This window comes from Entamoeba histolytica, genomic scaffold (genome assembly GCF_000208925.1).
Source record: "Entamoeba histolytica HM-1:IMSS scf_1104750518985 genomic scaffold, whole genome shotgun sequence".
In the NCBI taxonomy this organism is placed as follows: domain Eukaryota; phylum Evosea; order Mastigamoebida; family Endamoebidae; genus Entamoeba; species Entamoeba histolytica.
This window is the reverse complement of record NW_001914890.1, coordinates 44,666-57,614: the sequence shown is the minus strand read 5'-3', so window position 1 is coordinate 57,614 and position 12,949 is coordinate 44,666. Positions and strand designations below refer to the sequence as shown.

Below are 12,949 nucleotides of genomic sequence, written 5' to 3'. Positions count from 1 at the left end.
ATTATTATTTATATTCTATTTCTTATCATATTTATTCTATTTGTCATAATCATTTTTATTTATATTAAATGATGTTAAAACAAATAAATAAAGTTTAATGATTTATCAACATAGAATATTTGTTTTATTTCATTGATACATTCTATTGAAATATTATTGAGATGTTATTACTTATTTTAACATAATTTATTGTTATATTTCATTCATTATTTATTATTTGTCTATTTATAAGTTAATAAAAATACAATATTTCTTATTTTATTCTTCAGTTTATTCATTTCTTTTATCATTATCTACTATGTTTATTTTATTACTGTGTACAACATTGTTCAATTCATTTATTCTCTTATTATTCATATCATTTGATTTTTACAAATAAAATATAATGTAGAAATAATATGTTTGTTTTTTATTTTGTTGTTGACTCTTCATGATTATTATACAATATCATTTCATCATTATTCTATTCTTTGTTATCTATTGTAACTGATTTAAATTTATTTGTATTTATTATATCTTATCTCATTATTATTCTGTTTCATTGAAATTGACATTTATTCAATGTATAATAAAAATTATCAAATGAATATTTGAATTAGATTATGGATATTATATTAATGAAACATATTATAATTCAATTATTTTAATTTATTTATTCATTTTCATTAAATAAAGTGTTAATTATAATTTGTTTGAATTTATTTATCGTGTTCTCTATCTATCTTATATTATAGAATCTGTTTAGTTATTTCATTTTCTTATTATTCTTATTAATGTTATTAAAACATTGTGAAATAAAACTATTTAATTAATATGTTAATGAACATTATTTGTTCTTTATTCTCTTGAAACATCAATAAACAATATTATTTCAATATATTTATTGTTTCATTCAATCATTTTAACTGTTAATTATATTATTTATTGTTGTAGTATTAATTATTTTTCATTTCTATTATCATCAAAACAACTATTTCTTACATTATTATATTTTATTATTCTTATGAAATTTATTGAATAAATCACTTCATTTATTGAACACTAAATAATATCATTCTCATTTAAATGTAACCATATTTTGATATTTCTTAAATAACAAATTAAATGCATTGAAATAGAATGATAATTATGAATATCTTTTATTTCATTTCTGTGTTTGTATTAAAAATTGATGAAATGTTGAAAATAAAATAAATTACCATGTCATTGAGTTGAAGTTCAATTTGTTCTATTCTTCTTTGTATAGATTATTAGTTCTTTCTCATAAAATAATGTTGTAATTGTAAAACGAGTATTTTAATACAAAATATTCAATAAATTACTCATAATATGAAATATTCATTTATACTTCTCCATGAATTTCCATTGTTTCAAGAAAACAATTCTCTTGTATTATTATTCTTGTAAATATTTTTATCTTCTTCTTAATTCAAAAACCCATTATTCTTGAATATGTTCCAGATGGTGAAATTCAAATAGTTGGTATTCAAATATCACTCAATCAATATTTGCAATTAAACATCATTGTGGATATAATTGATGGCTTTCCTCTTTATACTTATTTATAACATTCTTATTAACATTAATAATATTGTTATACACAGTTTGAAATGGTTTTTAGATAAAGAACAAGATTCAATACCTTGCTTTTTGAAGTATTTGTTTTATATGTCGTTGAATGAATTAAACAGAAAATGATTGAAATACTACTTCTCAAAATAACTTTACATCTGAAATTAAATCATTTTGTAAATATGTTCATTTGAATGAAATGACTTTCACTTTATATTTAATATTATATCATACAATATATGTTATTATTAAATTGTCTTGATGAAATTCTAATTCAAAATTATTCTCTCAAAATATTCTGTTATATTTTGTTTGAATTGAATCATTCTATTTCTTTGAATATTCAAAATACATTAATCACAATATTTTATTGATTAATACTAATTGAATATCTATAATACAACTGTAAATGTTCAAATACTTTCATTTGTTATTCTTTCTATTTTATACTCATCATTTGTTTCATTGTATATAATTTTGTTCATACAATTATTCTTATTTATATTATCTTGCTTAGTTCTATTGTTATGAAATAATCTTTGTTGTAAAATTAAAAACATTAATAATTACAATACCAAGAAAGATTATATGAACAATTTCTGATGAATAAAATTCATAATTCATTTTGGAATTATTTGTTTGTTGTTATTCATTTTAATATTGATGATTCTCTTTAAAATTTCATAGTTTATGAGTGTAATGAATAAGAAATGTAATAATTGAAATGAGAATACCACATATTAATAAAACCATGCTTCTCTCTTGTTTATACATTTCATTACTAATCTGATACAAATTAATAATAAACAAAATGATATAATTGATAAAATAATGAATAGAACAAATATTATCAGTGTTTTATTCATTTGAATTCACTTGAATAGAACTTCATTGATATTTTTTAACAGTCTATAAAATTGAACAAAATACAACAACATTTTTATAATTCTTCATTTCCCAACTTTTTGATTGAAATTGATTAGAATTTGTATAACATTACATATAACAATTATTATGAAATAAACATTATATTCTATTGAACCAATAACCAGATATATACAAACTATTGATGTATTTATATTTATTACTCTTATTCTTTCTCATGAATTATCGCAATAATAATTCAAATAAGTACATTGAATCTATTCATGTTTAATTATCTATTGTAGAAAACTACACGTTGAACTTAAATCAATAAGTACATGTTGTTGAGTATCTTCATTATCAAAAATAAAGACGAATAACTTCATTATTTTTCAATAAAAATGAAGAGAGAAAATAATAAATTAGTCGACAGATATTGACAATGGAATAATAAACTATAATTATAGAAAGAAAGATGAGTAAAAGAAAGAAGAATATAAATAAATTAACATGATATTACTGATAATGATTCAATAATAAATAGAACTCGAGAGAATGAAAATCATAAAGAAATAAAAGAGAATATCAATAATGATTGTTTTTACATTTGACCAAATATGAAATGAATATATAATAACTCTTTTTATCTAACAAGTTGAAATGTTTCATGAGATTATTCATTGAAAACATGAAAATTGTATTTTATGATTCTTAAAACATAGAATTCACTTTGACTATGAAACTTTCATTCATTAATTCATAAACACTGATTTTTCAATTTATGAAAATCAAAATTCAATGAATCATTCAAATTCATCAACAAATCGTCATTAACATTCTCTTAATCATTTTCAATATTCATATAATTCTGTTTACTCTTTAACTTTCAATTTCTCAATATGAAAATAGAAATTAAATTAAATTATTTCAATATCATTTATTTTGTAATATAATTATATAACAATAACTATAGTAATGACTAATAGTTAATATTATTCACTTTGTATTGAATGTGACTATTAAAATATGAAATAAATGAATGACTCATTGACATTGATATTTATTGATAAAGAAATAAGTATAACACATCATTATCAACAGAATTATTAACATCAATAAGAATAATACAACCATGACAATTAAAAATAAATTTAAATTATAAAATACTAATTAATAAAATATAATAAAAACATGAAAAATCTTGGTTAGAAATTAAATTTTTATCATTATTATAGTGATATATTCACTTTAGAATATTAATATTTGCTTGATCCATAAGAGAAATAGTTCCATTTAAAAAAAACAATAGAACAACCACCCTTCACTGTGAAGAAAAATAACTGACATTCATAATAATAAACCCCTTTTTCTTTTTTATTTATTGAGATGAGGATCTATGAAATATTATTCATTATGTCTAAACCTGATACTCAACTTCTTAAAGAATTTCTCATTGGTTGTATTCAATTAAAACAGAAAGTTGGTGCAACTAAAGAAGTTGTTAATCAAATTGCACATAAAAGTTCTTATACAAACACAATTTTAAAAACAAAACATAGTGAAGTTAATGTCATTAATCAAATAGTTCAACAAACCAAAGAAGAGACACTTACCCTTATGAACGCAACAGAAACAACAATGAATAAATGGAGTTCAGTAATCACTGAAATCCAATCTCCTTCACGACAAAACAACTTTCCTTCTTTTGAACAAGAAGAGAAACGATTACTCAATGCCCAAACAAAAGTTGAAGATATGAAACGTATTGTTAATGCTCTTAACGCATCTTCTAATGATAATGGTTTACAAAGTCTTATTGAACAATTAAAGCCACCAACGAAAGAATTCAAAGACTTGAAACTACTACTACATCCAGCCTTGTCCCGATTAAAATTAAATCTGAAGTACCTAAATTTGATATTCGACCAAGAAATGATATTGATGAGATAAAAGAATCATTTACTGCTTTCAAAACAGAAATGGACAAAATGGCAGACATAGAGGAAACATGGAGAAAGATGAAAAGTCAAACAGATGAAATGAAGAAACTTCAAGAACAAATCATCAAAGAAAAACAAGAAAACGAAAATTATTTAAAACAACTTAAAGAAGAAGCTGAAATTAAGAAAAAAACACAAAAAATTCAAAGCATTCCTTCAGAACAAAAAGAAGTGATTGAAAACAAACAGAAGACTTCAAAAGTTGAGTCTATTCAAGAACCAAAACCTCTACTTCATACCGAAACAGTACCAATCATTAATTCAAATCCATTCAATCAAATACAAAATCCAACTCTTATACAGAAAGAAAAAACCTCATCAAATGCTGTACAAAATAATGCCCCAGCAAAACCTTTTCAAGAGAAAGATGTACAACAAAACAATCCATTAACTCAACAAAAAACAGTTGTATGGGGAAATTCAATCCAACCACAAGTTAGTTCACAACAACAACCAATTTCACAACCACTAGAAGTCAAACAGACAACAACCCAACAACAAAAAGATGAGTGGAAAGTACAATTTCAACAAAATACACAACAACCAAACACACAAACACAACCTCAAAAAGACATCTGGGGAAATCCAGTACAACCACAAAATAAAACATCACAAACTGGACAAAATACACAAACACAACAAAGTCTAGTACAACAACAAAATACACAAACACAACCTCAAAAAGACATCTGGGGAAATCCAGTACAACCACAAAATAAAACATCACAAACTGGACAAAACACACAACAACAAAATACACAACAACCACAAAAAGACGTTTGGGGAAATCCAATACAGCCACAAAACACAAAACAAAATCCATTCCAACAACAAAACACACAACCACAACCTCAGAAAGACATTTGGGGAAAGCCAGTACAATCACAACCTGGACAACAACAAAATCCAGTACAACAACAACAAAATACACAACCTCAGAAAGATGTTTGGGGAAATCCAGTACAATCACAACAACAAAACGTAACACAAAATCCCTTTGGACAACAACAAAACGCACAACAACCACAAAAAGACATCTGGGGAAATCCAGTACAGTCACAAAACACACAACCACAACCTCAGAAAGACATTTGGGGAAATCCAGTACAACAACAAAATGGAACACAAAATCCCTTTGGACAACAACAAAATGGAACACAAAATCCCTTTGGACAACAACAAACATCCTTTAATCAATTTCCACAACAACAAAATCCTTTTTCTCAATTTTCTAAATTGGCAAATGGTTCTACTAATACACAAATGAGCTTCAGTCGTATTGATCCTGCTGCTAGAGCTGCAGGTATTCAACAAACAAATCCACTTGATGCTTTCAAAAATGCAGGATTATTTAAATGAATTTTTTAGAAAGTTATTTTTAGAAAGTTATTTTTAGAATAGATACCTTGTCTCATTCACTAATCTTGAAAAAGATGAAGATGAGTGATTGTGTTGCACCAACATCATATAACTACTTGTTCAAGATACTTCTTGTTGGTGATCCTAATGTTGGGAAAAGTTCATTACTCTTACGATATATTGATAATGTATTTAATGAAGATACTACTACATCTATTGGTGTTGATTTTAAATTTAAGTCTATACTTATTGATGATGTAATTGTCAAATGTCAGATATACGATACAGTTTGTTAACTTTTTATGTTCTACATCAACAACCATTTACAAAAAGGCAGGACAGGAAAAGTTTAGAGAAATAGGCAATTCATATTACAATGGGGCACATGCAGCTCTGTTAGTCTTTGATGGTGGGGATGTTTCTACATTCCAAGTGCTTGAGATATGGCTACGAGATATCAGAAAATATAACACCAATATCAAAATACTTCTTGTTTGTAATAAATGCGACCAACCAGTAAACATCCCTGAAGGAACTATTAGTTTATATGCTAATGAAATTTCTGAAGAAGGAAAATGGATAAAAACATCAGCAAAAAATGGAGAAGGTGTTACTGAAGCATTTGAAACAATGATTAGAATGTTATTACCAAAGAAAGATGAAGAAAATGGAATTAAAAAGCATAAAAAGAAATGCATTTTCTTCTAAATGATTATTTAAAAGAAAAGAAAAACAAAACTAAAGAAGTATAATTTAGTGTTTAGCTTCAAAATTTTTACTAAAAGCACGAAGAGCTGCAACTCCTCTAACTTCATTTGTTTGCATATTAATTTTGATTAAATGAAAATCTCCATAAAGGACATCAATTTGACCTAAATACTTTGCCTGAATAGCACGTTTATTTTTACAGTAATCACAACAGTCATTAACAGGTAAAATTTGATTAACAATAATGGAATTAGCATCCATGTTTAGATTCATTAATTCTTGAATAAGTCGTTCAGTTTCATACAATGGTAAAAATTCTGGAATAAGTACAGGAATAAAAGTAGTCAAATTGGGATTAGTGAAATCTTCAACAATTTGTTCCGAAGTTTTAAGCATATGTTCCATTTTAGGTTTTAATTCATTAAAATTAATATTCATTCCCATCATTCCACCAAATTGACTCATCATTGGACCAAATGAATCTTGTAATTTAATAACTTTTTCCAACATATCTCTTAAAAGTGTAGGTAAAGATAAGAAACGAAGGGTATGTCCTGTTGGTGCAGTATCAAAAAGAACAAGGTCATAGTTCATTTGTTGTGCTTGACTATGTGATAAATATGTAATGTTAACTCTGTTAATTCTATTATAACAAACTTAATTATTTGTGAAAAGGCAATAGCCTCATCAATACCTGGTACTGACTTAAGCATTCCCATCATTCCAGTAAGTTCTGAAAGTAATCCAAACCCCCCATTTTGGTTGGTTCCTTGTTCACTCTCATCAAAAACCCCTTTCATTGCATCTTTTACATCAATTTCCATGACAGAAAGATTTGGAACACCAGGAACAACTTTAGGTTCTGCACCAAATTTAATATCAAAAGCATCGGAAGTGTTATGAGCAGGGTCAGTAGAAATAATAAGTACTTTCTTTTGTGGATTTCTATCAGCAATTAACACACCAAGACTACAAGATGTTGTAGTTTTTCCTACACCACCTTTTCCACCAACAAAAACCCATTTAAGAGTTTGAGATGTGATAATATGCTCAAGATTATTTGGGGGGTTTAAAGACATTGATATAGAAATGAAGAAGGTTAAGATTATTTTAATTAATAGGTATTATTTTTGATACACCACGTGGATGGAATAAATAAGAAACAGTGATGTTTTTTCATGTTTGTTTTTAAAGATTTTAAACTTAAAAAAAAGGAATTGTTTTGATGAACTTTGAAAATGATGATTATACTCTCAAAATTTGTATGGTTGGTGATTCGTGTGTTGGAAAAACATGCATTGTTAATAGATTTGTAACAGACACATTCGATCCGTATGAAAGAGAAACTATTGGAGTAAATTTTATTTCAACTATGGCACCAATTAAAGGACAAATGCTCAAAGTAACGATATGGGTTTGTTATAATTTCAGTAGAACATACAAAGAAAAAAATAACAATAATGTAGGATACTGCAGGACAAGAGAAATTTAGGTCTATGATTGATTTGTACTTTAGAAAAGCAGTTGGGGCTTTTATTGTTTATGATGTAATGTTAAGAGACTCATTCCAACACTTGAGCTATTGGATAGAAAGGGTAAGAAATGTCGAGCCAAATGTAAAAATCTTAATAGTTGGTAATAAAATTGATAAACAATCAAAAATAATTTCAACAAAAGAAGCAGAGAGGTTTGCAAATGATAATCATTGCCAATTTATAGAAGTGTCTGCTTTAGATGGGACAAATATTAAACAAATGTATCAAACAATGTTTGACTCACTTGACCCTCTAGTTCAAAATAGTCCAACAGTAGCTTTGGAAAATAAACAGTCAAATGATAAATCAGGGTGTTGTTAATATTAAATCCTTCAAAAACCAAAAGAGAAATTCGTTCAGAAAAGAATCTTTCATTTAATTTTGTAAAGCCTCAATCATATCTTCACATAAATAAAGAATCCACATAATTGCTTTATAATAATTTTCATAATATAACATTTCTTTAAATGATAAGAAAGTTTGTTGAATGTCTTTAAAAAGAGACAAATATGGTTTTGGAACTTTTTTAATATTAAGATTCTTTAATGTTAAAAGAATGAAAGAGAGTTTAATTTCTATTAATTCAGTAGATAAATTAGATACAAGAAATGTTAATAATGATAATAAGACTTCTGTTTTAAATGTTGTTTGACAAAATATATCAACAGGAATTGATTGAAGATAAGCAAGAAGTAATGCATGATTATTAATTAATAAAATTTCTTCTATGTCTAATGCAATAGAACGATGCTTTGAATCTTTTATTTGAATAGAAGAGTTTTGAGTATTTAATTGTTCTATAAAAGAATTTAAATTCATTTGATTTTGTTTTAATTCATTAAGCATTTTTTGTTTTTCAAGAATAATTTGGTTAATTGAAGGTAATAATTGTTCTGTAGTTTGTATTTTAGTAAGAATACGAGCACTATCTATTTTTTGCATTTCATTTACAATGTTTTGAATTTTATCCATTTCAATTTGAGAATGTTCAATATCGTTTTGATATTTTTGAATAAATACTTTAGAATCAATGTCTGTGTATGTTGATAATTGAATTTGATCAGTATGTGGAATATAGTCTCTTTTCATAATTATTGCATCTTCATCACATTTTTGATGTAATTCTTTTATAAATTGTTTTCCTTTAACAACTTTGTCTAAAATATCCAATTCTATTTAATTAGTATTAATTTATATTATATTGGTATGATTTAGTATAACAAACGAAATCTATTAACTTGTTCCATTTCAGTTCTACAATTTCTTTCTATTTGTTCTAATGGACTTAGATTATGTCTACTTCCAATTTGACCTCTTCTGTTTGGTCCAGGACTTTGAGAGAATTTTGATGGTGTAGAAGGATGACTCATAAATGAAATGAAGATTTTAAGATAAAGATTTTATTTTATTATTTTTTTATTATCGTCTTTAACTTTCAATATCTTTTTTTTAGTTAATTAAATATAATAAAATTACTCAGTCAATTATCTTCATACAAATGTATGTTTATTTTGTTCAGTAGTCATTAAATAGGCAGCTCGTTCATCTCCAACAAGTGACCTTAATCGAGAAGTATCCATATGGTTATAAAGAATATGAACACTAGCATCATTAACACTTCCTGGAATCATATTAATAAATTCTGCAACATAATGAGTTGGTGTTGGAACTTCATAAAATAAAAGGTGTTGAATTCCTTTAATTCTAAATCTATTAAAGAAATGAAAACGTTCAGTAATGACAAAGAATTCCCATTCATCTTCATGATAAAATCTTGAACGAGCAGAAGAAATAGCTTTAGTAGATGAATATTCACATAAACAAATACATCTAAAATTTTCAGTATTTAAATATTGTTTAATTCTTAAATAATCAAAATAACTTGGAATATATAATAATGTTTTTGATTTAATACCATCTGAATATCCTTGAAGAAATATTTTAGTGAAATATTCAAAACGTTCATCAGGAGAATTCATTGGAGTTGTAGCTTTATATTTATAAAATGTTATAGGAATAGTTCTAATCATTTGAGATAATGTACCTTTTATTGTTCTTTCTGATATTTGAATAATATGATTATTTAAACATAATCTAATTACTGAATTTAATAATGGTGTTTGATATCTAGAATAAATAATGGTTTGTCTATAATATCCTCCTTTTTCATTTATTTCATGTTCATAAACTCTTCTAATATCTGTGGCATGTTGTTTCATTGGTATTTTATTACATTTTTTAATAATTTCAATTAGATGAGAGATGTTTTGCATTTCCATAGTATCAATAGATTCTAAATACAATACTTTTATTGATGATAATATGTCTTGTCCTTCTCCATTATTACTCTTTGCTATAAATGTTTTAATACCTAATGGAGATGCAATAATTAAATCACTTTCATAAAAATTAGAATAAAAATGAACACCATTCATTCCAAATTTTACTCCAACTCTAAAACAATCATCTTCATTCCCTTCAAAAATTTGATAAAATTCTTTTGGTTTCATTGTTTTAATTTCTAATGGAACATCTCTAAATTCTTGTGCAAATCGTTCTTCATTTGCAATATTTTGTTGAAATTGATTTCCAAAGATTGTTAATAATGTTTTTATAAAAATAATTGCTGGTGTTTTAAATGGAAATAAAACTAATACAGATGGTTTAACAAGTCCCATATCTCTTATTTGTTCTTCTTTATGTTCAAATGTATGTTTCATTCTTAATAATCTGATTTCTCTAATATGACATGCAATATGCAATGTTGTTAATAATCTGTGTAATGCAAATTCTTCATCACTCATATGTTTAATAATAAAAGTATCTGAATAATTTCTTAATCCATTAAATTCTTTTATCATTAAATCGTTCAGTGTTAATTCATTTACTTTTAAAAAGTCTTTAAATTCTTTCCAAAAACTTATTGGAACTGAAGATGGTCTATCATTCTTTTTTGTTATTATTTCATTAACTTCATAATTACTTTGAATTTGATAATTTTCATTTTTTTCTATTATTTTTAGTGGTTGTTTTAATGCAGCTTCTTCAAATGGTCTTTGAAGAAAGTGTGATGAATTACAATCATCTTGAATGTCTGTTGGTATTTGAGAAAGATTTTCTTCTTCTTCAATTTTCACTTCTTCAAAAATATCATCTCTTTCATCAATTTCATCATCAGGAATAACTCTTCCTACTTTTTCTATATTACTAACTTCATGTTTTATTTTATCAAGAGAATCATGTTCATTGAGACTGGGTTCTCTGTCTTTTAGTTTTTTTAAATCTTTCTTTGTCTTTTTACTTTGAGATTGATGTTGTTGTCTTCGTTTCATCTCAAAGCACTTTACTTTTTAAACCCTTCTTTTTTTTTGTTATGAAAAACGAAAATTTGATTTAATTAAACAAAGTTAAATAGTTAAAAATACTAATAAAAAACTAAAAAATAACAGTTTATTGCTTCAATATAAATCAAATTTTTAAATACTCAATGCAATATCAACAACACACATCTGTCATTTATTTGTTAGTTACTTTTCTTGGAGTTTCATTTGGACTTATTACTTTATTGTATACTTATCAACGAACATTGACTCAAACATCATTTCTCAGTTCAAAGACATTACTTGATAATACAACGATTAATGCATTTGCTTATTATAAAGGTGGGTATCAAATAATTCAACAAAATATAATACCAAATTTAAATGGAACATGTACTGCTTCTGATTATCAATTAGAACAAATTTTTGAATTATTATTTCATCATCGAGGAAATGTATTTTTTAGACAATTTATTCCATTTTATTCAAATACATCAGAAAGTATTTTATTAGCTGATACAATAATTGAATTAAATGGTAAATATGATATTAAATTATATACAAGTTGTTCTATTCAAACAGGAATATTTATTAATCCTTCTTTAAGTATTAATCAAAATAATGGAACTGTTACTATGCTTAAATGTTATTTAGCTGTTACTAATTGGATTCAAAACGATCTTAATTCACTTAGAAATATAGTTAAACCTCAATTACTTGAAGCTTCTCGTTTGAAACTTGATCATTTACCATCAATTACTACACTCCAAACAATGAATCTTGTATTTAATTCAGAAAAAAGACCAGTGTTTAGAGGTGTTATTAGTGGAGATGGAGAAAATGTAATTACTATTAAAGGTGTTTCATTTGAAGAAGAAACTCAAAAATTTCAAATTATGATTTTATTAAATATTTTCGTTATGGTTTATTACATTCAATCATGGGTTGTATTATCTTCTGAATCAAATGATACTCCTCCAACATCATTTATATCTTTATCTCTTTTTCCAGTATAATTTATTGTTTATTTCTTTATTGTTTTTATTCATTATTGAATGGTTGAATTATATTATTAATTTTCGTGTTAAAAATATGAGTTAAAATCATTTCTCTTTAATTGAACATCATTTAATAATATCAAAATATTTTTTTTTTGGTTATATTTAAATTCTTTTGATAAAAAGTTGAGAAAAATAGAATATACTTTAGAAGGTATTACTGAATCTCTTTTTATATTTCTTCATATCATACATACTAATTCATTTTTTAGTAATTTGTTGTTTGTTGTATTATTGACTATTGTATAACAATCATTGAGTTTCTCCCATTTCTTCTCTTATGATATTGTTTTTTGTTCTTCTGTTGTGGGTAAATTAACAAAAGATTTATTTTCATTAAAGAATTATGAAAGGTTATATAGTCTATAATACCTCCTGTTTCTTCAATAAAATACATAAAGAATAATATCAACTTTGTCTATCATCTACACTATTGGTATTTATTTTGATTATGAATAATTACATCAACAAATCAATGTACTTTGATTATTATCATTTTACTTTAATTATAATTATCGTAACAAAGTGTATGT

At 25.1% G+C, this 12,949-nt stretch overlaps 7 protein-coding genes across 7 annotated transcripts; 4 read left to right on the top strand and 3 right to left on the bottom strand.

The window, feature by feature from the left end:
* Window positions 1-4,415: 4,415 nt before the first annotated feature.
* Window positions 4,416-5,795, top strand: EHI_177420 (uncharacterized protein; the record flags this gene model as incomplete). The annotated part of the gene is made up of 1 exon (XM_647715.2): window positions 4,416-5,795. The coding sequence occupies one exon, from the start codon at window positions 4,416-4,418 to the stop codon at window positions 5,793-5,795; it is 1,380 nt and encodes a 459-aa protein (XP_652807.2).
* An 80-nt stretch (window positions 5,796-5,875) lies between these two features.
* On the top strand, window positions 5,876-6,503 carry EHI_177410 (Rab family GTPase; the record flags this gene model as incomplete). The annotated part of the gene is made up of 2 exons (XM_001913524.1): window positions 5,876-6,082; window positions 6,129-6,503. 2 exons carry the CDS (start codon window positions 5,876-5,878, stop codon window positions 6,501-6,503), a joined length of 582 nt encoding a protein of 193 aa, XP_001913559.1.
* Window positions 6,504-6,546: 43 nt separating this feature from the next.
* Window positions 6,547-7,582, bottom strand: EHI_177400 (arsenite-translocating ATPase, putative; the record flags this gene model as incomplete). The annotated part of the gene is made up of 2 exons (XM_644194.2): window positions 6,547-7,110; window positions 7,161-7,582. 2 exons carry the CDS (start codon window positions 7,580-7,582, stop codon window positions 6,549-6,551), a joined length of 984 nt encoding a protein of 327 aa, XP_649286.1. The 3' UTR covers window positions 6,547-6,548.
* A 146-nt stretch (window positions 7,583-7,728) lies between these two features.
* Window positions 7,729-8,359, top strand: EHI_177390 (Rab family GTPase; the record flags this gene model as incomplete). The annotated part of the gene is made up of 2 exons (XM_644195.1): window positions 7,729-7,917; window positions 7,970-8,359. 2 exons carry the CDS (start codon window positions 7,729-7,731, stop codon window positions 8,357-8,359), a joined length of 579 nt encoding a protein of 192 aa, XP_649287.1.
* Window positions 8,360-8,413: 54 nt separating this feature from the next.
* On the bottom strand, window positions 8,414-9,408 carry EHI_177380 (uncharacterized protein; the record flags this gene model as incomplete). Its single annotated transcript, XM_647718.2, has 2 exons — window positions 8,414-9,210; window positions 9,264-9,408. The coding sequence occupies 2 exons, from the start codon at window positions 9,406-9,408 to the stop codon at window positions 8,414-8,416; spliced, it is 942 nt and encodes a 313-aa protein (XP_652810.2).
* A 120-nt stretch (window positions 9,409-9,528) lies between these two features.
* Window positions 9,529-11,370, bottom strand: EHI_177370 (uncharacterized protein; the record flags this gene model as incomplete). The annotated part of the gene is made up of 1 exon (XM_647719.1): window positions 9,529-11,370. The coding sequence occupies one exon, from the start codon at window positions 11,368-11,370 to the stop codon at window positions 9,529-9,531; it is 1,842 nt and encodes a 613-aa protein (XP_652811.1).
* Window positions 11,371-11,525: 155 nt separating this feature from the next.
* Window positions 11,526-12,374, top strand: EHI_177360 (uncharacterized protein; the record flags this gene model as incomplete). Its single annotated transcript, XM_647720.1, has 1 exon — window positions 11,526-12,374. One exon carries the CDS (start codon window positions 11,526-11,528, stop codon window positions 12,372-12,374), a length of 849 nt encoding a protein of 282 aa, XP_652812.1.
* Between the last annotated feature and the right edge of the window lie 575 nt (window positions 12,375-12,949).